Source organism: Anas acuta, chromosome 17, assembly GCF_963932015.1.
Source record: "Anas acuta chromosome 17, bAnaAcu1.1, whole genome shotgun sequence".
Taxonomy (NCBI): domain Eukaryota; kingdom Metazoa; phylum Chordata; class Aves; order Anseriformes; family Anatidae; genus Anas; species Anas acuta.
In genome coordinates, this window is record NC_088995.1 from 11,366,989 (window position 1) to 11,393,338 (window position 26,350).

The window sequence follows — 26,350 nt, forward strand, 5'->3', positions numbered from 1 at the left end:
ATTCACCACCCGATGCTGAGGTTGGTTTTTCTAAGAGCCGAGGATCACGAAGGAGCCCAGTGTTTAAACAAGAGGGCATTATCCAGCAGCTCCAGGTTCCTGTGGAAGCTTCTGAGCAAAGAACAACTCGAGAACAGAGCTGTTAAAGCACTGGCGGCAGTTTACAGTAGTTCATGTTTCTGTTTTACTGATTTTTTCTGGCTAAGATTCATAGGGCTATCAAATTAGCCTCTAGATATCTTGTCAAGGGGAGTAAAGTCAATAATCTAATAGGCCCATTTTTTTTCTCTTTACTGCCACAATCGTACGACTTTATCGATACTCAGACCTGAAGGCAAAGGACACGAGGACAATGCTCTGTGGCAGATGCCAAGCCCCTGCTCTGTGTCAGACAGCTAAAAGCAGCGCAGTCCAACAGATGAGGTTTGGGAAAGGGGAATCATAAGGAACTGCCCCTACTTAGGATGCCACAATATCTAAGGTTTAGTACTACCTTATTGGTTCCCGACACAATTATATGACAGGACGTTTTTCATAGGCACAAAGTCAGCAGGAGATTAAGTGAGGGTGTGACCCACACCTCTACAAGCCTCCCAACCACTCGGTTCACCTGCACCAGGACCTGGAAGCGTCTCAGTACCACCACCAACAGCAAATAACTTCTGTTACTTAGACAAATGTGCTCCATGAACTCTGCAGAGTAACCTGCTGTACCCAGCACCAACCTCCTAAGCCTCCGTAGCTTCACCCAGCCGACGTGGGAAGCAGAGAAGCTCCTCCAAACCCTTCCCTCCTGCCCTGCTCCACCACCCCTGCACAGGACACGATTTGCAGCATCGGTTTGCGCTGGGTTCAGCACTGCATGCAGCCAGGCTGCTCAAACCCACAGATGGAAGGGAGAGCCACCTTTCCATCCCCACCTCTGCAAAGCAGCAGATGCCGTCGGAAAAGCCCTGCAAATTCCCCCAGTTCCCTTTGAAACCCGAGGAGAACAGATGAGCAGCACATTTGAAATTAATTACAGCAAAACCCTACTGCATTGTTCTCTCCTCCCCTTCCTTTTTCTCCTGACCCCCTCACCATACAGCTTTCACTGAAACGTCTGTGTGGTGTGTATATTTTCCTAAAGTCGCCGGGGCCAAAACAGTACAGCTGAGACATTCACAGAAGTCAAAGAAAGTGCAGGCCCGGTTAGCGCCCGCGGTACAATAGTGCCTTAAGAGCGAGCGTCTCCCCTGCCCGCCGTCCCCCTCCTCCCAAACCTTCCGTCTCTAATGAACCTTTGGTGTTCGTCCACGAAAAACAAACATCAATCAGGCAACAGGCTGTTCCTTTTCCCCTGTTGCTAGTCTGAAATAACAGTCATCCCCCGCTGGGCTGGGAACGCCACTTCCCCGTCCAGCACACATACAGGATAATAAGGGGGAGGCGAAGGAGGGAGGAAAACCCGCTCCGAGGTGCCAGAATACACAGCGAGCCGTGCCTTTCGGAGCCAGAGAAAACTTGGGAACACAACAGCTTTTGATTCCTCCTGTCCCACTGGGCACGTTAATTATTTAATAGTTGGCTTGTGAGCCGGCGGTGGTGGTAGGAACGGGGTGGAAGGGAAATCAGGCTTTTCCCCCGCCGCCCCCGGTCCCATCCTTGCGCTGGCAGAACTGTGTGCACACACGTGTGTGTGTGAGAGGCTTCGAGCTGGCCCGAGAGCCTGCTCAGAGCCGCGTCCTCTCCCCGCTGCTCTCACAAGACCCTCCTTGTTGGCTTGGGACCACCGCGGCCACAGACAGCATGGGACAGCATCTGGATCAAATGAGTGATGGGCAGAGAAACGCGCCCCGACTTCTCTCTGACACTCCTCATGTGCTGTGACTGGGGGAAGGGCACTTCTGAGTTTATGTTGGATTTCGACAGAGTTGGAAGCGGAGCTGAAAATCAAACAGAGATCAGCTTATGATTTGCAACCAGGGCTTTCTAGGTGTCTGAAGCAACACTTTGGAAGAGCACGGGGAAAAGGAGAATGTAACTACGTCTCATTTGGATGGAGAGGACTCACAGATGTTAGGAATATTTTTGATCAACAGCTTTCCTGGCATGCTCTTAGTGGAATCCACAACCTTGACGGCTAGCTGAGTAAGAAAGTGCTGGCAAGCTCCTGCCTGCATGCAGGCAATTTGCAATGCTGCCAGTCAATATTTCAGTAAAAACAAAATTGCAGGGATCATATTAAAAGAGGGGAAAAGGCAAAATAAAATGAAACAAAACAAAACAAAAAAACAGCTTCCCCTTTTAGGAGAAACTCTGATATGACCTGATGGGAAGACCCTCCCAAATCACAACACCCTTTTTGTTTGTTTAAAATTACCACACCGGGATGGGAGTCCTGCTGTGAGCAGGCTCAGGCAAGCCCGCCAGCAGCAACAGAAGCAGACTCAGCAAGAGGTGGCTTTACACAGGGGCACCTGGGTGGCATGTTTAGTACGGGTCTGCAGGAAATGATGCAGAAAGAGGTTTATGGTTGTGTCCATTTGGTAGAGGAAATGGATGCAGCAGGCATGGATGTCTGAGCCAAAATCCTTGACCCAGCCTTCCAGAACCACTGGGAGAAAGAAGGGATGGGAGGAAAGAAGAGCTTCTGCAGCAATAACTTTCAAATCTGGGTCTGGTCTCAGGTATGCTGGCCTATTTTTAGTTTCAAACAATGGTGTTTTTAGAGAAGACAGCAAGTGGTGTAGACCAGCCAGGATTTCTCACTGGAACACTTTTGAGATTACTGATGCTGGCTCTCAGGGGCAGCTTCACTCCTGGTACAGCTAACACCATCATTTGGAGTATCTCTAGAGTTTCTCCAAATTGCTCCCACCTGCATGGCTTGCAACAGGGTGCTCTTTCCACCCTGGCCTCAGGACACAGCTTGGCTGACTACGCTGGCATGGTCAGTGGGTAGTCCTCAGATGTCTGCTTACAGCTGCTTTACAGCTTGTACTGCTGGAATGACATAAAGGGTCCAGAGACTGGCCTATAATGCAAAAACTTTTCAGGCCAAAAGGTGCATTATGCCCAGAGAAATTATTTGTGGATCTAATGAAGTGTGTAAAATAATCTGCTCTACTTTGATTATTAGATTGATCAGTACAGAATGTAACAGACATATTCTTGCTGTTGGTTTCAGGTTTCTAGCTCAATTTTAAAGACTGGCTCAGCAATAAGAAATAACGATAATGTTTGTTATTGTATAAACATTCAACGCTCACATTGTTAAATTTCTTCTTCCAGCCGTTAAGCCTGTGATAGATCAGGCTGTCTCTGCAGAGCTCACACTGTGAGCACCTCGCACCATGCCCAGAGGCCAGCCACGTAGGAGAGCAACTGGCAGGGGACTGCTTAGCTGTTTGGAAGCCAAATCACATAGTACTGAGAAAATCAAAACGTTAGCTGCTTCATCCAACAAGGCGGGCCCTTTTCTGCTACCCCATTTCATGGATAGCTTCCCAGGGAGCAGGCTCTGGGCTTGCTTTCAGGTTAACATTCAAGAATCAAAGTGGTTTGAGGTGGGTTTGCAAACTCTGACGTGCTCTTCTCTGATGCTGCCTGGTACCATGCATCCCAAGGGGTCACAACGACAAGGATTCAAGGGCCTGAAGGGACAAACTCGTCTTCCACAGGTTTCACACCACAAGACAGTTCAGGAGAGAGATCTCTCAATACTGGATCATCATCTATCTATCTATCTATCTATCTATCTATCTATCTATCTATCTATCTATCTTTATGGAAATATGGAACAAACTAAGCAGACACCAGCAGCAGATGCAGGTTCATAGATGTCTGCTTATTACCAAACTTCACTCCAGCTGAGACTTAAATAGCCTCCTTTATGCAAAATGGGAGAGGGAGCGGAATTGAAGGAAACTGGCAATTACATAATTTTATTTCCCTCCTAGCCCATTCACTTTTCATCAGGTGGCTCTGTGCTTGCATACGAAAGGCGCTTCTGAGCGCTAAGCACAAAGCCAGCTCGGTACTTTGCTTTCACTGGGAGGAAGTCTCCATGTGCTTTTCTGGATGCCGTGGAGAAGCACAGTGAGCACGTTATTACACGTTATTTTGCAAGCACTGTGTGCTGTCTGGAGAGCAGGGACAGCCGGGCTGCACCATCCCTCTTTCCAAGGCTGCACCTCTCCTGAGCATGACACAGCTCACAGCCAAACACCGTGGCCAACGTTTAGCCCCCCATGCTGGGAGATGCCTGGATGGATCCCATCTGCAAATTTCTTCTTCGCCTTTTAAAAAACTTCTCACTAAAATCCCCACCCGAGCTGTAGTGGGTTGCCCGGTGAAGAAGCCGCCACCTCCCAGTGCTGGCAGAGGTACCTGGGGGCAATCAGGCCTTCCTGGCTTTGCTGCTCCCCTTGTGAGCACCTTTCAAGAATGTCTGCAACAAGGCAGAAAGTTAACGTCCTTTTCAGTGGAGATAGATCTGGAAGTCTGACTATTCCCTTATGGATAAGCCTTAAAGAATTTATTAGCGATGAAACCAATATGTTTCTTCAGAAACTTAATAGGGTCCCATAAAAATTACTTCAATAACTTTTAAAATTTAATGGCGAACAAGAACCTTTCCACAGGCTTTTTGAACTGTCCGACAGAATCCCATAGCAGGGATATAATTCTGCAATAAATTTTGCAGGACAGTTAAAAAAAATATAGAAAGCTTTTAATTTCCTATTACCTCCTGTAAGACTTTGCCATCCATTTAAAGCAAATAAACGAACTAAAAGCACTGCAGTCACTTGTCTGTCCCAGCAGTTTACAAGAAAATATTTACTGTTTGGAAAAAACCCACCCTAGAACAAGTATCCTTTTCACAAGCACAGAGATGCAAATAGGAACAGGGTGCCAAGTCCCGCGCTCTTGTACACTGCTGCACACCCCGCTAGCTGCAGGGCGGTGAATGGGGTCAGTATGGCCATACCTGCAGCTGGGGCAGAGCGCGGGCAGCGGCCCCATGGAAGGAAAGCCACACGCTGCGAATCCCCGGGTGGCTCGGGAGCGATGTTAACAGGCTCCACAGGGAGCTGTGCTTGGCCCCAGCTAGCAGCAAGGACGGCCAGCGAAGGACGGAGGCGAGAGGTGGGGAACACACGCCTGTAGGTGTCTAGCAAGACTCAGAGGAGAAAATGGCAGCAAGTGTCTGGGATGAGAGCAAGGCCACGTCCTGCCTGTTGGCCATGTCCCTGTATGGGACGCGTCTCTGGGTGGGTGGTGAGAGGAGAGGGAAAAGCAGCAAGATGCCGACAGCATCCTCTCTGCTAGAGGCCAGGGCCTCGCTGGGAATGACAGACCCTGCCAGCATCCGCGCACCGAGCGGCAGGATCCATTTGCAATTAGATGGCAGGCCCTGCTCCCATCCATCACCCCGCCGACACCGACTGCCCAGGAGGAAGCACAGCCCAACCTGGGGCAGCCCCAGCCCCCTCGCCGCCTGGCCAAATGCCTTGTGGATCGCCAGCTGCTGGCTGCACGGCCTGCAGCGGGCATGGGGTGGCGGGGGGACTGCAGGAGTCCCCGAGGGGCGGCAGCACAGCAAGGGAGAGCCGCAGCCTGGCAGGATGCTGCTCCCAAAACAGGCACGGGGAGCGGCATGGGAAGGAGCATCAGAGTGTGGAACTGCCCAATTATCATTCACAACACAATGCACAGCCCTGGCAGGGGCTGAGGGGCTGCTGAGGAAGAGGAGGAGGAGGAAGAGGAGGAGGAGGAGGAGGAACGTCCTCCATGAGGAGCAGGCCTGTCCTGGAGGCCCCGCCACCTCCCCGCGCCGCAGTGCCAGTCAGGATGAAGAGGGAATTGGGTTTATACCACGCGTTTAATTTGCGAAGAAACTGACGCTTTACAGAATCCGCCATGAATAAAACATGTCCCTGAGGTATTTTAAAAGCAGGATGGAGGAGAAGAACCCGTGGTTTGAGGGACTGATAGTTTTGTGGGGGTTGCATGCTGCTCGCACCATCACCAGCCGCCAGTGCCCTCGCGGTGCCGACCCTGCGGTCAGCACGGCCATCAGCTGGAATCACACTCGGACTAACCCTCGTGGCTTCTGCTGCTCAGGAAAACAGATAAGCAAACTATAAACAAGGAGTAAAAACGATGGTATCTTTCAAACAGCCCTAAAGAGTCTGGGTAATGTAACCTAGAACATGCATTTGGAAGGAATTTTTCCTTCTTCTTTCTTTCTTTCCTGGTTTACAGTTTGATGGTCCTTTTATCTACTTTCACACGAACTGAGAAAAGCTAAAATTTGCCTACTCGATCAATATGAGTTTGTGCAGGCGCATTCAGGATATATACTATTTTGCTTTTATAGTTTATTTTAAATAAAAAGTATAATTAAAGAAAATAAACCACCCACTTCATAACATTTATACAACGAAGACTTTATTTATTTTATTTACGTTTCGGTGGGCAAGGCACAGCATGCAGTTAGCTTTCCGTGATGCTTAACAAAGCCACATTTGAAATTTAAAATCTTTAAGGAAATGAACAAATTCTGCAGAGGAAGGGCAGTTGAGCAAAGAGACTTCTTACATTACCCTAGGTAATTGTGTATATATATGTTTCTGCGTGCCTCTCTCCACTCCAAAAACATACCCATGACTTGGATGCTTTAAATCAAAAAGCAATTTCAGTCTGTAATACTCAAATAAATAATTAAACACGTTTTATCTCCTACAGTATTGCTTCTATTCATTCTAATCCCACTGACAGGAATGCAGCAACATACCCCACATCCTTAAAATAACAAAACAAAACACAAGACACCAAACAGAAGGCCTGGAAATGTTTATAATTCAACTTTTCAACTCTCTTGGCTGCAGCCTGAAGCTACAAAGAAAGCTCTATGCTGGCTGACTTGAGGGAGACGCACCGGGAGATAGCTGTGCAAACTGCACGGCAAATGGCGCACGCAAAACCTGCCCACTCGCACCAGGCTCATCTGACTTTGGAGCATACAACACTCAACTTGTGTTGAAGTCAATAAATTATCCACTTTTGCATTATGAGTTTTACGAAGTTAGCTGAGCAGTGTGATAAAAGTGAATGGCCTCTCCTACTTGTCCACCGTATTTTCCAGGTGGCTGCTATGGATACAGATGGTTATGCCCTGAACTACTGTGAGATGCATGTAGCTCGCAGGCAAGGCATTTATGCTAGACTTATTCACATTCCCAAAGAGAAAGCCGAGAGCTTTCCAGAGCCTGCAAGATGAGAAAATTGCAAGAAGACTAAAAAGACTATGCTTACTGCAGTTTTCTGCTCTTGGTTTTGTTTTGAGATGTGTTTAACTGGCTGAGACTTGTGTGATTATCTCTGTTATGCACACTGTTAGAAAATCAAAGTCCTCCTCCTTCCCAGGCCGCTGTATAATTATGTATCTGCATGTGCAAGAAAGCCAGAAAGCTAATATAATCATGCAGGCAGTGGCAAAATTACATAGAAATTTTCAAGAAGATACTGGGATGGACTCACACAATGGATTTTGCAGTAGTTCAGGGTATCCACTATTGCCAAGCCCAAGCATTTACAAATCACGAGTCATCTTTAAAATGAGGTTAACAACAAGCTATCTGGGCTTCTTTTCAGCTACCTGCTGGCTGTGAAGCGCAGAAGAATCGCTGCTCCAGGCATTCCTCTGTGGCCAGGAAGACTGAAATCTTACTTAAAAAACGGAATTAAAACTTAGATTCTCATACAGTCCTCTGAGAGCGTTGGTTTCATGAAAAACTGAGAATATTGCAAGACTGTGATAAAACCACAAGAGATGCAACGCGGGGAGCAGAGCAGCTGCAGAGCATCCTGAACACCATATAAATCACAGCAATGTGGTTGCTATCTACACAAATGCATTACTTTATTTATTATTACAGATGCTGCTGTGGAAGTTTTTGCATGCCTGTAATCACGGAGGACCGCTGTCCGAAGATTCAGCTGTAAACTATCATCCCCCTCAAGTTCACTCTCAGGCCAGGTAATTGCATGCAAGCTGGTGACCTCATCCAAATGTAACCAAAATCTGGGGATAACACTGAGATCAAGAGACGGGAGGCACTGCTGCTTTTCCTGCATTTCAGACCCTGCTGTGGACCCCACGCAGGAAACTGGGAAAATTTATGGTGTCGCTCCTGACCTCCATTCCTGTACAACACAGCTAATTGCCCGAGTGGGTGTTTGCTCTTTGTCTGCACAGACCTTCTTGCCCTGGAAAGCTCGACAGCACAGCACAGTAAGGCAGAGGCCCTGCAGGAGAGGTGACACGGTTAGGGCAGATGCCATCCCAACCCAAGCACTGAGCAACCATGAAGACGCCCCGCTGCAAACCTGTGCCAAGCAGGTTATTTTGAGCTCAGCTGTGTTTAGGTTGTTTTCTGCTTCGCTGGGTGCTCGCAGGTTCCTCCTTGAGAGCTGACTCGCTGCCCTCCTGTCCTGCCCCTGCCCTGCTGCCCCTCCTTTCCCCTCTCACCCTAGCTCACAGCAATAGCCATCAGTTTTTAGCAGCATGTCCTACGCTGGGGGTTTTGTATTTCCAGCTTTTAAAATGATTTGGTGTGACAGTTTAGTGCTGAATTAAAAAAAAAAAAAAAAGAAAGGGGAAAATAAAGAAAAAGGAAGAGAAGAAGAGAGAAAAAGGAGAGACAGTCCCCTTAAGGCAACAAAATTATGGAGCAGAGATCTCAGGAGGAACAAGGGTTCTTCTCTGGTTCAGATGTGCTTGTCAGGGCTCGGTGTTGTCTCTGAACAAGAAATCTCTCTTGCTGGCCCAAGGCACAGTTTTGTGGTCAAGAGGACAGAAAATAAAGGAAGGGAACTTCAAAGGACCATAAGCTGCATTAGCCCGCGGGGGCGGGTGGCTGCGGCACATCCCATGGCTGACAATTACGACCCGCGCGCCGGGAAAGCTTGCCTCCCTCTTGTCAGAGGGATAAGACACAGATTGTGAGCTTTAGAGCTTTGAGGATGAGTACAGTTCATGATGAAAGATAGCACTTCAAAGCCCTCTGCCTCGAAACCAGGGAACAGTGAGAGTGGAGGGTAAGCAATCTTTTTTTCCTGGGGGGTGCACATGCGGGGGAAGGATAAGACTTATTTTCACTGCCATTTATTATTGCCATGAAAACGAAGCCTCGCACTGTTTATGGAATCTCTCATTAAACAGATCTCTTGATAAATCTCTTGATAAACATTCATTAATTAAGTCTCCCAGCACACTTGGCTGACAAGCACTGGTCTTCCCCTGCTGGGAGGGGGGAAGTGAGGCAGGGATCTCAGCGAGCACCCCCAGCCCGGGGCAGAGCAGGCAGCTGGGCCACGCACTGCCCGCACGTCAGCTTCCATTCCCATCCTCATACAGTGACATACTCGGCTTCGATGGCCTTCAAACCCTCGTCCCCTGGCTGCTGCCCTGTGCCCCTGGGTCTGGCTCCTCCGTGGGGTCTCGGCTGAGGGCCTGCAGGTCTCCTGGGCCACAGCCCCGTGTTCTTTTGGTGCAAGAGGCACCACCTCTCCTGGCTCCCCAGCGTACCCAACCCTCACCTGGCCCGAGAGCAGCAGGTCCGTGGCAAGGAGGTGGGAGCAGGAGGCTTGCCTGCCATCAGGGCAGCTCGCTGCCGGAAGGAGCCAGTGGCAGGACACAGCTCTCAGGTCCTTAAAATACAAACTGTGCCCTGACACACTTAAAAACAGCATTATGTCAAGGCTGGCAAGGTCCTTCCAGACACCCCTCACCTCCCATCCCCCCGCCCTCCGCCAGCCACGGGCGCTCCCCTCTCCCTCAGCTGCCCAGGGACGGCCGGACCCGGCCTTCGCCTCCGCCTCCCGTGCCCCGCACTGCGCCTGCTCTTCAGAAATCCCAAAGGACCGCCTGGGAGATTCCTGGGAGAGAAGCGCTGCCTGAGAGAGCAAACAGACCTTTATTATTTGCTAATCGATTCAGTCACCGGGAGGATACAACGCCCGGCCCTGGGCAGCCAACGTCCTTGCGGCTCTGCACCGCAGCGACGAGTTGGCTGCACAAATCCTTCCTCACATCAGGAAACAAAGACCCGGCGGCACAGCAGATGAGAGATTCTCTGCTTTTGTCTTCGGTCACTATTTCCTTGTGCCGAGCGTTTCGCCGCCTTCTCCCCCGGGAGCTCGGCTCGTGTCCCAGCTGCGGCCACCGAGGTGGCCCTGGCTTGTGGCCCCTCTCCCTGCCGGGCCCAGCCGCGGCCACCGGCGCCGCGCATCTGGTGCTGTGCCTGAGCTCGCGGCCGCCTCGGCGGGGCGGGGGCGAAGACAAATGTGAGTTACCCAGCCAGCGCCAGACAAAAGGCTCAGCTCCTCGGGCCTTTTGTGGAGCCGTGAGAGGTGGTCAAAGGTTATGTTTTACAGCTGTTCCGGCCTCCAACAGGCGAAAAACGTCTATCTCAGCGCTTAATTGCATTGCTAAGCCGCTGATAAACTAGGACGGCATAAAACAAATACACTGGGCCAAACACATCCCCGGGGAAAGTTTGAGGAGAGCAGGGGGAGTTGCGCCAGACGACAAATCCACCTCACTGTGCTCCCTAAGCCTGGTTACCTGCAGGTTATCTGGTTAGCTGCAGCAGGACGCTGCCGACCTGCCGGCGGCCGCCTCTCCAAGAAGGCCCACGTGTTTCCACAGGATGGATGAAGCACGAGTACCAACCACAACGCTGGTCCCTGACCCTCAGCCCTGCCGAAGGCTGCCTTTAAGTCAACGCCATTATTTTGGGAAGGAATTTCAGCGCAGCGCTTGGGAAGTCACTCTCTCCCGGCCATATGGCATTGCCAAGCCTGGTCCTGTCGGCGCGGCGTTCATTTGCATGTGTGAGAGACGAGTTCTGGCTCCTGCGTCACCGAGTGACAACAGGGCGAGGGGTAGAATTTAGCGCTCCTGGGGTTTCTGCACAGAATCGTGCCGAGGAGAATTAACCTCACCTCTCAACACAAGTGGGGACAGCCCCCGACAGGACCTGCCCTCAGCCACAGCCTGTGCCGACCTGCAAGGCACTGCCAGCACCGGTGAGAGCAAGAGACAAGACCAAGACAAAAATTGTGATCTGAACCCAAACCCTCCCAAAGCTGCAGTGTCGACTTGCCACAGTAAACCAAACACGAACAGCCTTAAGCTACAGGGATATAAACAGCAGTGAACGCAGACTTCAAGACAGCAAATTCACAGCCATTCACACATTTAACTTCCCGATGGAGAGGTATTTTGAAAACTCATGTTGCTGAGCTGCTCTGTGATATGGAGGGGTGGGGGATCTCGGGCTTCAGCACGAGGAGGAGCCAACAAAGCTGCTAACACTTCAACATAAGCCTCTGCAGCAGATCTCTGTGCCACGCATTTATTCAGGATGGCAAGATTTTTGTTTTGCTGAGGCAGTGCCGTATGGGCAATCTGGCTTGCCTTACTGGTGAGCCAAGGCCGAGGGAAGACAAACGCTCTTTGCTTCCATTTGTTTAAACTTCCCTCTTTCCCTCAGATAAAGCCGCATACTTCCATAAAAATATCTGCAAATGTAATAACACAATGGGCTTGTCATCAGTTTCCACATTTGGAATTGACAATTTGCAAAGCTTGGAAAGAGAAAATTCCTAATGCTTAGCACTGCTACAGAGCCCAGCTATAACCCGGGCCTGGAGCCAGGTGATGGAGCACACAACCACCAGAACGCCTCTCCATGGCCAGCACCTACCCCTACACAACTGCAAATCATTCCTTTTTCTTGGCCCTCTTGAAATAATGGGAGGTTATTTCATCGCTTCTTATTAACGTGCCTCATCTCCCCTCTTCAGGGTATTCGCACGTCCCTCCTACTTCTCGCTGTTCCAAACTGGATTTATGCTGTAGCTCAGTGCTGGGAATGCTGCAGAACAGCTACAGATCCCAACAACTCACTCAGAGCCACAACATCAACCTCCTTGCACGATACAGTGGAACCATTCCCAACATAATGCTTTCAACCACGTACCACACTTTGCCCTTTGAGGCTGTTTCTTCAGCATTTTTACCTACACTGTCTTGTTGAGACTGTCCCTGAGAAGACCAGGAACCCAAGTAGCCCTGTTTTATGGCCGTACCAAGCCCCCCAAAGAGGGCTTGGCGTGTTTAGGAATACATCACTGCAACTCCCAGCGGGAATCTTAACGGCGCAGTCTCTTAGCAACACCCAGCGCGTATCACAGGTAACTCTCGATTAATAGTAATAGGGGAGCTGGGAGCTCAAACCCCGCAACATGCCGAGCACCTTCCTCCTCCTTTTGGAGGACTGAAACAGACATGAATGCTCTGTGCATGCTGGCAGGACATAGACATGCAAGACCTTGTAAGAATAATACAGATAATGCTAAAGTATTTGTTTAAAAGAAATGAGGATTTGATTGTATTAGAGGGAAACAGCATATCCCCTACAGTAAGGGCTGATTTCTCCTTTGTCAGTAATTCCTCTCCTCATGGATCTGACCCGTAGGGAAGAAAGAAGTCTTGCCCCACGTGGAGATAATGCAGCTCTACATTTTAACTTAACCATCTCAAGCCTGTAAAGCTGATCTTTATGACAATGTGTGTGGCAAAATCACAGGCGCTGGCAAAACTGATGTCCTGCTATTTGCATGACATTCCTCACAGTTTCATGCACTCAAACAGCTTGCTCTAAGGTAAGGAAAGCATTTCTCCAAATCACTTACCTTTATTTGCTGCAGGGGAGAACAGCTTCTCAGAGCCTACAGAAGCCTGCAAAAGAAAGAAACAGGGTGAGTAATACTGAAGGAGAATTTAGGAAGGCTTGCTCACAAAAACACAGCTCATAAAACAAGTCTGTTATCTGTAGACCTGCAATTACACATTGCACCTGGAGGGTGCAATGTTGTGCCATTAAAGAATAAGCATGCATCCTAAGATGAAAGCAAAGCGTGTAAAAGTACTGTCCTGATCTCACCCAGCTATATCCTCCTGTCTCGTTTATTTAGGCAGCCATGCAATGCACAGCTATTTTATCCATGAGTCTTCATATAAAAACAAAACCAGTGAAACTGCTATCAAGCTGAAGAAAAAAAAAAACAAAAAACATTTCAAAGCCTCTCTCATTGAAAATAAGCTCATTTCTTGCTGAACATGCAAAATGTAATTTGTGTATTGAAAACACGAGTTGCAACTGAACACATCCGTATGAGAGGGTGTTACACAATATTATGCCAAATGATAGCTCCATGCTGCTATGCACTTAGTCGAATATGAAATAAAACGACTTCCTCTTGGAAGAAGCCCGTCTCCTTGCAAACTGGGTTGCACTACGCTGTTTGAACTCCACGGCAGTGCATTTGTGCTCCTCACAGCTCTGGGAAATAGTTAAAGAAATCCAATTAACCTAAACCTTGTAAACAGCTTCATGATAATCAGGGTCACTGGGTTACAGACAAGATGATAATGACAGACAGGAAAAAAAGTCCATTCATTGTAAATAAAGCTTTTATGAGTTAATTCGATGGCTTCCCCCACCCCCACCCCTGATATCAAACAGTCAACCTATTTCAGCATAAGCTTTTCCTCCTCGCTATCTGATAAAATAGCAAGCAGCCTCTACAGAATCAAAGCCGGTCTGGGAGCAGGGAGCATGATCAACATTACTGCTATCTACAAGACAGCTGAAAATATCAGCAGCATTTTGGCTCTGACTGCTGCACGCATAAAATGGGGTGAAGTACAAAGCTGAAGAGCAAAAGATATTGAAAGTGAAAAAAGGCTCTCTCCCTTGGCTCTGCTTTTAAAAAATGAATTAATTCAACACATGGCTGAACTAAGTTGATTTTCTTTTTGATTTTATTGATTTTATTCTAAGGTGCCTTGGGAGATTTGCATGATAAAGAGCACTGTGAATTGTATTACATTGTTATATATTTTAAATGAGGACTCAGAAAGAAAAAAAACAACACACAAATAGTAAGATGCAAGATCTGCATCAGATATAGTGAGAAGCAAGGAAGAGTGATCTATTCATGTTACTTCTAAGGAAACTGGCACTGCAAGCATTGAACATCTTACTTACTACAAATGTATAAAAAAAGAGGGAAAACTACATGAAAAATAGGTTGAAACTGAGACACATAAGAAAGAAATTCTGAATCATGTCCACAACAAAGCTGCAAGTGTAGCTGTGGCATGTATGACTGATACACAGCTCAGCAAAAGAATCCTAATATGTTAGGGAAAACCAGTTACCTGCACGATCCCTTCACTGCACGGACTAAACAGAGGAAGAACCAGGATTAAACGAGGCTTTGTCTAGGCTGGCTTGCAAAGAAAAGTCTAACAGCGTCACACAGCAGCAACAAGAGCGGCGCACAAAATGACAGCCGCCTCTGAATTTACAATCCATTGTTCCGAGATTTTTCACTTATCATCGACACGAAGTCACAACGGAGCCCGAACGGCCCTCCAGGCTCTGGGAACGCGGGCTGGAGGCGCTCAGCGCCGCTCGCAGCTCGCCCTAAGCCAGGCTCTGCTCCGTGCGCTCCAGGAGCACCAGGACACGTGGCAGGTGGATAAATAAGATTCTCCCATTTTACAGGCAATGAGGCTTGGGCACGGCTTGCAGTGAAGCCAGGAGCTGGCAGGGGGGCGTGTGGCAGCCCCCCCAGCAGCAGCAGCCCCGTGCTTTGCCTGGAAGGCGAGCACTGCAGCTTCACGCCAGCCACCACGCTGCCCTCGGTGAGCTCGGTACCAAGGATGTGACCGAGACTGGCGCAGCTTAATCACGAGCTAAAGATCTCATTGCTTCAGGTCCAAGTGATACGAAAACAATGTTCAAGGAAGTCGAGCAAGAAAAATCACTTCTAAGAGAAAGCACAACACAAGGATTATTGCTCAGTCTCCTGATATCAAAAACCACACGTGTGGCACCGCCCTCCACAATCAGAGCCAACACTTACAGAGCAGAGCTTTCAACATCACAGCCCTGCTTTGCAGACACAAACTTTCGCACCTAGAGTTTACAGTAACTTTTGCTCTCTTTTCTGGTGATTTCTAGCTCCAGATCCGAACGGCTTTTGGCATGAGCACCGGTCTCAAACAGTGAAGGCCTGTGCTATAGCATATTCTGCGAGCTGCTGTAAAGGCAGGAGGGGAGCCGGGGGAGGAAGAGCCTGAATACATCATTCAATTTCATCAGTCACCCTTTAAAGAAAGCATACAATAAAACCTATGTGTCCGAGTGAGCCCACTAATGAGTGAAAAAATCCAGCAAACCAACGCATCTGCTAGAACAAGTCCCCTCCCAATTTTTCTGCTGTTTCAAGCAAACCATTTGCATATGTTTAAGAAGGGATTAAAAAAAAAAAAAAAAAAAAAGAAAGAGGAATTCTTCCCCTGTGAGCAAAACCAGGCATTGGGAGTCCTTTATGCGGATGGGTTCACGCCATCCCAGGAAATCCCACTCTTTCGATCAGAAAACACGGAGGCATTTCCTCCTCCTCCGGCACAGGAGGCAGGGGAGGAGAGCGGCCACACCGCCCGAGCACGGCGGGGAGACCCCCCCGGCCTGGAGCTCGCAGACAAAAGACACCCCTCGTCTTTCTTGTACATCTGCTGTTCGTCTCCTTCCCCCACCGAGCTCTCCTGCTCTCTCCGCGTCGCAGCACAGCCCCAGACAGACGTGTTTTCATGAAAGCTGCTGCCTGCAAAGTCCCACCCTCATCCCCAACAACGACCTTTGTATTTCAAGCATAAAGGCTCTAACATTTGTCCCAAAAGAGACACACGCACAAATGATTTCAGTTTCTGAGGTAGTCTCGCTGCTGCAACTTTTACGAGCCAGCGCCCTTTGAAGACACCCTAAGGTTGCACCGAGCCTTGGGGTTCCCCTTTGTGCTTCGTTCCAAGTTAGCGGTTCTCTGCCCCATTTTGATTTTCTTTCTTTCTCCAGATCTGGAGGGGAAAATGTCTCCACCCAGCTCTGTGACAACGTGAAACTAGGCTGAATACACTGCAAAGAAAAGCAACATTTTTACTCCTTTTCTGCTTTGGGAAGAGAAAGCAGAGGAACGGCGGTCCTTCCCTCACCATTCCTCCCCTGGAACCCAGCAAACACAAGCACCCGTTCTATTTTCAGCACTAAAAGCTTCGCAAAGGCAGCCTTCCCCTCCGAATGTAAGGCAGTAACCACAAAGGATGTAGCACACCCTCTCCTCTGAAGGTGAACGGAGAGGCGTAATGAAGTCCATGCCTAATTCATCCCGGCTCCTACTAACCCAGGGCGGCTGAAAGGTGTAAGAGTGCTTACGGATTAATAATTTAATGATTATGTGTAACAGAACAACATCATCTGACAGAGACAGCATTATAAACTATGTCAGGCCTCGCAGTAATTACTATTCTTTTTTTTTTTTTTCCCCTCTTTTCTCTGTAGCCTATAAAATTGCTCGCAGGGAATAAACAGTTCCTTATCAGTGAGAACAGAAGCTCTGCAGATCTTCACGCAGCCTCCTGGAGCACACAACAGCAGATCCCAGCCCGATACTTCACGGTCTGATCACAAGACACTGTCAAGCTGCTAATAAGGCTGCAGTCTTGGTTCACAAAGAGCAGAGGCACATGGGCTTGGGGTCCTGCTGTACTAGGTTTTGTACAGGGCAAAACCGAGCATCCCCTCTGTGAGTCCAGTACGGTAGGTAAAAGGAAGAGGAGGCAGTGAAATGGAGTTTAGGTTTTATTTCTGGATGGCTGCCTATCTTCTTGACAGCCAAGAGCCGGTCTCAAGTGAGACTGTTTTCACACTGTTACTGAACTTAGCAAGTACTAAAAGCTCTCAAGAAAACCTTTCTCCAGGAGATTTTCAAACTAGAAGTGCTGTATACGCTTCGAGAGACTTTGTGAATAAAGCACGGAAACTACCTGAAAATTTGGGATCAATTTTAATTCCTGCCTTTGATCCGTTTCCCCTGCTTTTACCTACCACTCCGATACCACTTGATCGCTCGTCTAGTGGAGAATTTCTGCACGTCAGTATTGCTTTACCAGCTTCCAGCTGATTCTGTAAGTCATTAATAGCAGCCCCCTTCACGCAGCAATAGGAGAACAATAACTGGAACAGGAAGGTATTGTTTGGTTTGCGATTCTGCTGTAGGAAATGGAACCCGATCCGCAGGGAGCAGTGCGAGTGCAGCCTCGAAATCACACGCGCACACCAGAACAAACTGAACCTCACCCCGAAGACCAAGGAAGCATTGAGCACGTTGCAGGACACAGAGGCCATGTGGCAGCGGATGGTGAACACTGCCTGCATTGTGAGGGGATCCTTCAAGGCCACCGGGAGCCTATGGGCTTTTCAAACCCAGCATTATTTTTGGAGGGAAATCACAGCTTTACTGAGAAGACAAAAGAAAAGCTACACACTGCTCAGTCATCTCAGGCACAGGCAAAAAGCTGAAGTAAATTAACACGAACTACCTTTTTGTGACACCTTCTAGGAAAATTCAGCTCTGGGGTAGGAGGCTGGCTGGGACGGAGCAACCAGCTGTGCCAGGGGATTAAGCCAGAGGGAACAGGAGACACGGAGACTTCTACAAACCACATTTCACTTTGGGACTCGACAGCCAAGACGTTCACCTGTCCCCTTCCGTCCGAGACCTCTGCACAGAATTTAGAGCTGGGGTTCTCGAGAGGGATCAGTGCTCAACAGCTGCCCGGGGGCACCGCCTGGCCAGGGGTACTGGGCATGGAGCACTTCCAAAAACCCACTCAGATACCTGGATGGTGACCAGAGTGTTTAGAAAAATCGATGGTCAGGAACACATGAAATCCTGGCTGCTGAGCCCCTGTGCAAATAAGGACTAATAACTTAGTATTCCCTAAGCAAACATGAATTTCTGGTGGATCTCAAGTTTTCTAGCAACAATCCGAAAGTTTCAGTTATGGCTCTAGCTACACCGTAATGCATCACAGAGAAATATGCAGTACAAATACCCCAAATTCAGCTACTTACTGAAATGGCAATGCCTTCCATGCCCCAAACACTTCTAGATCAATTTTGACTCAAATAATTGGGAGGTACTGGTGGGTTTTCCACATCTTACACAAAAGTTCATCCTACAGAGGGTCCACTAGAAACAAAGAGCTTCTGGGACTATACTCTCATACAAAAACACACTTGTTTAGGTTCCCACCCCATATTGATTTAACACACATTCAGTACTGCTTCAGTCCTGGAAAGGGCCTTTCACAACACACTCATCTCTCTCCATCACTTTTTCTTCTGAGAACGCTTATTTCTCTCAGTGCTTTATGTAACCATGCCTATTTTTTGCAACAGCCCCTCTGAGGAGCTAGCACAAGCCTGGGAACAGAGAATTAAACCAGGCCAGAGAGCCTGGAAGCAGAGACCAGAGGTCCCGGTTCACTCTCGAATCGCACCGTTTACACGGCAGCAAGGTGAAGGCAGAGCGGTGCAGAGCTGGAAGGAAACACAGCGTGGATGGTTTGATTCAATAAGTGCAGGGCATCGAGGAGCCCAAGCCCATTGCTCCTCTGCAGGCTCTACGTTACGGCTGTCTTTTGGACCTTCTCTTTTGGCAACGTGGTGGTGAGTTACACAGCACCACTCCGAAACCAGAGCACGTTCCTCAGTGTTTCAGTCACTTTGGGACAGATCAAGCAAGGCCGCTTTATGCAGCAACTGCAGTTGTTGAGCACACGCCGCTGTGGTCTGTGGGCTTACTGCCCTGATTTGCCTCCTGAGTGCTCCGAAAGCAGCGGGATGCCCCGCAGAGTGCCTCCGGGCAGAGCCTTGGGCCAGCTCCTCTGCCCTCTCCTCCCAGCCCTCCAGCCCCCAGAGCAGGGCACAGCCCGGAGCCTTCCCCTCCCCACTCCCTGCATTAGCCAGGCTTTATGATTCGCCTGCCTCTGGAGCCGCTGCTGTCTCCCAGAGGAAAAGATCAAACTCCCTCTGCTTGCCAGCTCAGCTCCAATAAATAAATAAATACATGCGCTGAAACAGATTTTAGTGAAGGAAGAGAAGGGAGGAAGCTGGGGAGTTCCTGGGCCTTGCCGAGGCTGGTCATACAGCTGCAAAGGTCCCTCAGCTGTTTGCAGAGACACTGACCAGAAGAGAAGTTTTCCAGCTGTCCCCTGCTAAACCCAGCCAAAAAAACTTGCTTCATGTTATTCTGCCTGCATGTCCTCAATTAAATAAAGGTGCACTTCGTCCTTACCTCTGTATCCTCCTTCCTCCAGCCTCAGCTCCTCAACTGCTACCAAAACCTACCCTGATTTTACACTCCTGGCTATTTTCCATTCTAATCAGCTCTGATATCTCCTTTATTACGCAGCCGTCTGCTCCGTGTCCTGGCTTACTCCAACCAAGGAAATGCCAGTTACACTTAGCAGGAAACAAATAAAAAACAAACAAAAAAAACCAACCCTCTCTCCCTCCCCCCCCCCCAAAAAAAAAAAAAAAAAGCAAAAGAAGAAAAGGAGAAGCAGAAGGTGTAGTAGATGTTGCTGTTCTTGTCTCCCACTGGGCTGCTTTTACCTCTCCACTCACAGACAACTCCGCTGCTGTTACTTCTGGGCAGTCTGCTCTACGAGCGGCACCCAAAGGACAGCCATCTCCCTCCATCACCGGGACAGGCTGCATTTTTCACCGTGGATTAGAGACAGCAACATGGCTATACTACGGGCAACTGATGCATGGCCTGGCCAATGGAACACAATTCTCCGTGATACATTTGTAAAAGGGCTTTGTGCAATCTGTTTTTAAACATCTCAGACAACAGAGATCTCACGCCTCTTCCTTCGAGCTGATCCCGCTCCTGAAGGGCAGGACTTCCAGCCTGCACTCCACGTTTAAATTGTTCCCGGTACCCAGACGTTGACTTAGGCAACGTTGGACGTGATTACTGATTTAGCTTTTGCTACAAAATACCGGGGAAAACCTGTCTGTGAGTAGGAAAGGTTGGGAACGCTGCGTAACACGCTACTATAGTAGTTTGTATCATTGTCATTACAGCTCGGAACTATCTAGCCAGACCATCTATTTGGCTGGGATACAGATTTTTATTTGCACTAAATCAAATGGAATGGAAAGCGCTCTTTGCAGAACTACCCAAGACTCCTTATAATTCAAAGGCTGCATTGTGGAAGAGTGATGGGCGAGAGCAGGGACTGTACTGCAAATGACAGGTGGCAGACTGTTGTTTGGTACCTACCAAATTACTCTGCTGCTCCCAGGGCTGCCTTGGCATTTCATTATCCCAACTCTCTCCTGGAAGGATGCGGACATAAATTCACACCTCATGTCCTGGTTTCCGTCAAACTGAGTAAGAGTGCAAATGCTGGCACCGACGGGGAATGCCAAGCAGGGCTTGGCATGCTAGAACAAACTCTCAACTGTGGTCTCTGCCAGCTACCTGCATTTATCATTGTAATGGCCTGCCAGACAGGACTTGGCAGCCAGCGGAGGAGGGCGGGAGGAGGAGGGCCAGGCTCTGCGCTGCCAAGCAATTCATTCCTGTGGCTCCTGCCATCGCTGCACCAGCGGGGCAACCTCCGTTTTATTTTATCTTTTAACCAATTATGTGTCACCCGAATCCCACCTGCAGCCCTCTCCAACACAAACGGCTATAAATCACAGTTCAGAGACCAAGAGGGTTTCGCAAGACATTTGATTTCATAAAAAGGTCACTGTCTGTCTGAGAATTGCTGCAGCTCAAATCCGTACCAAATAACAACCTGCACTGGCAGCTGGGGAAGGAACAGCTTCCATGGTCTGTTGCGCGTTGTCAGATAGTATTAGAACAATTAGGGAGGCCAACAATGGCATTAGGATTCAGCTGAACTGTGGAGCTGATATGAATTCAGTAAAATATCACCTCAATCGTGGAAGAAAACATAATCGGTTCAACAGAAAAGGGAAAAGCACACGAGCACACTAGAAACATTGGCCACAGCCACCTGGAACAGGCAGGCAGAATTGCCCCTTGTTGGTGCGACGTGTCCCTGCTTGCCGGGGTGCTCCGAGCGCACCAGCTCGCCGCAGCACCCAGCAGCCTCACAGCACTGGGATGCTCTGCTGCTCAGGAACACGCTGCCTTCCCGGTCTTTATCTGCATGCTGGATATGCAGTGGACCCTGCACAGCGCTTACTGTGAATCACAGCACACAGCAAGTATTTGGGGACACTATAACCATTTGGTGCTGTTCCGGCAGCCCTGGGGTCCATCCCCTCGCAGGTGATGTGACAAACTGGCCCCGAGCAGTGAAGAGGAGCAGGCTAACCGTGGCAAACACGTGGGACACGCACCAGACCTCGCCATCCAACCCACGGCCACTCGTCCGACAGGAGCCCCCCGCCACGGCTGCAGTCCTGATGTGGCCTTCCCGGGCTGGGGGGCTCAAGGAGCTTCTCAGGGAGAAGGGCCCTGCCCGCGGCTATCGAGCCTCGCCCTATCACCCGCAGCAACCTCAAAGGAGCGCCTCAGCAGAAGGCTCTTTTGTTGTTGTTGTTTCTAATTCACTGCTCCAAAATATTTCTTGGCCGCAGCCCAGGGCTGAAGCCTTATCTGCCCCCCCCTCTTCCCCCCAGCAGACACGCAGCAGCTGCGGAGGCTTATCACGGCTGCCTGTCCACCGAGTTTACAAATTAACACCCTATCGAGGCTGCACGAGAGCTGATTAATCGGAGAGAGGCAGGCTGAGGGCCTTTATCACCGCGAGCGGCTGCTGGGGAAGTCGCAAATCTCTCCGGAGGCCGGAGATGCCTTACAAATGGCAGAGCAGGGGGACGGCCAGGAGGGCGCAGCGGGCCGGGAAGCAGAGATTTCAGATAGTGCTGCTGGAGGTAAGGGAGCCGTGGGAGGGGGCGAGCTGCAGGCGAACGCCAGCACGTTATGACAGCTAAAAAAAAGGATAATTAACAGCCTATACCTCCTGATTCTAGCTTTCCCTCCCCGGGCTATAATTTAGCCTATTGCTCCTTTGCTCCAGAGGACAATAAACATTTATTATGTTAAACACATAACTGTGCTGCACAAAAGCACCGTTCTTTCTCAGGTCCACTCCTTCCGCAGCTGTGCAAGCCAGGAGGAGGACGGGTTTCTGAAGGGGGCTCTCCTTGTGTGCAGAAAATGGCTCGGTTTGGGCAAAAAGCACATCCCTGCCTTTGCCTAAAGCAGCAGTGTGTGGGTGGAAGAAATCCCCAAGGGGTCCCAGGTTCGGGATGTCCCTGGCTGTGGCAGCAAAGGTGTCCTTGCCTTCGAGGCCCCAGGTGCTTGGAGCTGCTCCTGCTTCGAACAGAGATTGCAGCTCATTCAGGCAGGCTTTGCCACCTAAGAAATGCCTCAGCTTAGCTCGGCAGCCCTGCTTGGAGACTTATGGGGAAATTTTCAATCCCACCAGAGTTAGGTGTGGGAGGGATCCCTATTACAATGTGAATATTAGGGTTGTGTGAATCAGACCGGAGCAGTAGCACTGGCCCTGCACTCTCGGAGCACTTCATCCATTACACCTGTGCAGTGATTTAGGAGGTTTGCCCATTGCTGCAGTCCATGGTTTGGGGACTACCTCGGTGCTCGCACCTGCAGCAGCCATCCAGAGCTGCATCTGTCCTAGGACAATGCAAAATGATTATGAAGACCAAGGGAACTCACACTGAAGATATTTAAAAACTTAGTACATCTTCAAAGGGAACCAAGCTGGGCATCCTTCTTCATTTGTCAACATTCGTTCGGTGCTTTTAAGTTTTCAAGTTTAATCCTTGCAACCAAGAGTTGAAACTTTTCTTTAAAAATGCAATAAATTTAAACTGGGATTTCTGGGGAGCAACATGGCTCAGAAGGTAAAACGGTTAAGAAAAGTGTTACCAAGATGAAGACATTAATGAGCAAACACAGCCATCACCTCCTTCCTAGTCCTTTCTATTAGCACACCAGTAAACAATTCATCAAATAACCGCTCGATACAAACGTCACTCACTGCAGCTTCAGCACCAACCGCGCATGGCTTGTGCGGGATCTGTGGGATCGCCAAGGCCGAACACCGCCAGGCTGGCTCTTTTCAGACAGCACCAGTAAGCAATAAGAGACAGAAATGAAAGACCATCTGCCTTCTTCTTGATCCAAGGAGGAAACTATTTCCTGAACGTTTATGGGTCTATGAACCCTTGCGGTTGCCCAGATTTTAACATTAGCCATTAGGTTAATTTGAAATAGGAAAGTACGTTCTGAATTATTAGTCCAGGAAAGGAACAACAGCTTTTATCCTTTGAAAACTTCCCCAGACAGGTTCTGCAAAGTGGACAGCTGTGGAAAGTCTTGCCACAGCTCTCTGTCACAAACAAAAAAACAGGTTAGTTTGAATTAGGCTGGACCCCCATGTGTTACATGCAGCTGACCCAGGGGTAATTGAGCCAACGAGCTACAAGGTGCTGATACCTCCTGTCACCCCAATCAGGTAACAGCAACTCTATACATGAAGGAGACATCAAATATTCATTGGGTAAACAATACGAATGTGGTAATCCCAAAATGTGGTGAAATTTCAGAAGCAGTCAGGTGTTTATCAGATTGACTCGATATCATTATTAATTCTACTGCCCACAGTCCTTCAGCTCTCTCACGTCTTATGTTTCTGTCTCTTGGGGAAAAAAAGACTGTTGTACCGCTCCTGATGGCTCTGCTCCCGCACATGGATGCCCTCACCCTCAGCAGAAGGCACACCACAGGGTGCCGTAGTATTTAAAGACCCAACAGATGAGACTAGGAGCACCTGAAAAGAAGGAACCGGGACAGCATGCGAATTTCCCTATGGAGCCTGCGAAGGGAATGATACAGAAGAAAGACAATGGTTCACATCTGAAAAGCATCTGGCAAACTGATGAGCCTGGGAGAGGCCCAGAAGTTGCGGCTTCGAGCTTCGGGTCCCAGCTCTGACGGCTGCTCCATGCGCTTCGGTCTCAGCACCGGGCTGGGGTGAGCACTTGGCTGCTTCCTCCAACAAAGGGGCATTTCTCCTGAGCTATGCTCCAAGTCAAGGCAGTGTCTCTCATCGTTACCCCTGGATTAAATATGGCTTTGACTGACCTCGTCTTCTGGGTAAGATGCAGTGAAGGGGGCAGCCTGCCCTTTGCAGCCGACATACAATCTGTCTTCTCCAATTAGATATGCTTTGCAACAAGTGTGGTGGATCCATTTATTTCTGTACTGCAATAACGCAGATAAATCCAACTTTGGCTCCAGTCCCACTGCTTTCAAAGCTGGGGCTCCACATTTCCAATTCCTGTCCTTATTTTTTTCCCTTTCTGCTGCAAAATGTCACCAATTTACTTTAGCCTGGGGGCCCATTTCGAGTTTTACCGCTAATATAAGAGAAATGCATTTTTCAAGCTGTTACCACTTAACTGTACTGATATCAGCCACTCAGGGGACACAATATTGTTTACACATCCTGCTCTATGGAATAAGCACGGATGCCAAAACTCTGCCTGGGTTGTGAAGGAGACGTTTACTCTCTGTTTTATGAGATTTCCTCGATTTGTGGCTGTCTCAATGGTCGTAAAAACAGCTGTAAATCAAAAGAGCACCACAAAATTGCAATAACAACTGTCGAAGTCAGCTCTAAAGAGCATAACTCCCAGCAACAGAAGGTGGAAGGCTTTCTCCTGATTTAATACCAGGTGTGGGGGAGCCCTACCGAGCCCACGCACCCGCACACCAGCTCAGCCAAAACGCTCATTTCGGCTACTCCCCTACCACTTGCCCCTCTCTGCCCCACACAGTCCCTTCCCACCTCTTTCCTCCTCTCCTCTGGAAAACAGAAGTCTTTTTTCAAACGCCTGGAGAATGCTTATACAAGTAACTGCTGAACGCACGGCCCTGCTTAAAGCATTAAAAGAGACGGAAAAGCGAGCCCAGTGTTGAAGCGGTGCTGTGCTTTGAGCTGTGGCTGCCTCGCGGCACGGCAATGGCTTTAGCAGATTACCTCAGCAAGAGCCCGCTCCTTGCTCCTGGCCTACCCGAGAGAGCCCAAATTCCTGCACAGTCTCTCAGCCCAGTTTTTAGGGAGTGGAGGGAAGGAGGAGAGGGCTGGTGAGACAGAAGTTATTAACAACGGTCTTCTGGGAGCTGATTCTAGCTAAAATGGTTCCAGAACAGGCAGCTCCGTTTGCGCTGACAGTCTCCAGTGAGGACTGGCCAAGCAGCAGATGCACGAACTCCAAAGTTTCTGTTGCTCTGTGCCACTGGCTACAGTCCAAACCAAAGAGAGTTTCACCCCGTGGGTAAAGCAGGCTTCCTGGATTTTTCCATGCCCTATTCCAGTTGCTTTCACAAACAACCTTCTCATCCTTGTCTCCAGAAACCTAAAAGATTCTCAGTTCCTGCATCTTGCTGCCCTCTCCAGCCTCAGGCTAACCCAGCCAACATCAACCTCCCTCTGCCACCCCGGCTCCTCGAGGAACCAGCCGGGGCTCTCCCAGCCACGCTACGAACCACACAAGAGGTCTGCCTGGCCCCTTGTGCCCTCCATCCAAAGGACTGCAATCCTTCCTGACTTCATCAGCCAGGTCTCCCGTCTTTTTTCCAAGTTTCCTCTTAAATCAAACATCTTTCATGGGATTTAAATGGCCGAACTTCCTCCTTTACAGAAGGTTTGTGTGTGCGTAAGCCAAAGTACGTGAAGAAACAGAGAGAAAGCCCAAGGGAAGCTAACTTTTGATGCTATTTGTCTCATTTTTTCCCCCATCATTCCCAGCAGACTAAAGTACAGTTGAGTGAGTTCTAGTATTTTCACTGCCAGATGCATTTTCCTTATTGTGCTCTTCAAGTAAATGCCCCATGGAGCAAGGTAGGAGAAGGGAAGAATTCTTCACAGTGCCCATCCTGCTGTGATCCATTCTGGACAGGAACTCCCCCCTGCATTGAGAGGACAATTTAATTTCCATGGACCACTTGATGCAAAGGGAAAGGGACCTACATTCTTTTGTCAGAACCCCACAAAATGTCAACCCTTCTTCTCCCATTCTTCTGCTAGACGTGTACATTCAATTCTTGAGAAAATCCGCAGTACCCTGGAATGGTCTTTCACTTCCAATACATTATGCATCCCTGCTATAATCTTTTCCTTCTTGTACAATGCCTCTTGACTTTCCATTGCCTCTTTTCTTTGCATTTTTTTCCTTTATAAATACAATTGGAGAGACAAAACAAAAAAAATCCCCCAAACGCAAATGAACAAAAACTGTCATTCAAAGCCTCTGCCGATGTTACTGGCAATTCCAGTCGAGAAATTATCTGCACAGAC

At 49.0% G+C, this 26,350-nt stretch overlaps 1 protein-coding gene across 24 annotated transcripts in view; it reads right to left on the minus strand.

Moving 5' to 3' along the window:
• The window catches only part of FBRSL1 (fibrosin like 1), a 513,602-nt gene that overhangs the window by 41,268 nt on the left and 445,984 nt on the right, over positions 1–26,350 (minus strand). For all 24 annotated transcript variants that reach the window (XM_068654025.1, XM_068654043.1, XM_068654037.1 and 21 more), the window contains one exon: positions 12,751–12,796. In XM_068654025.1, the coding sequence (XP_068510126.1) occupies positions 12,751–12,796 (46 nt within the window). The remainder of the gene's footprint in view (positions 1–12,750; positions 12,797–26,350) is intronic.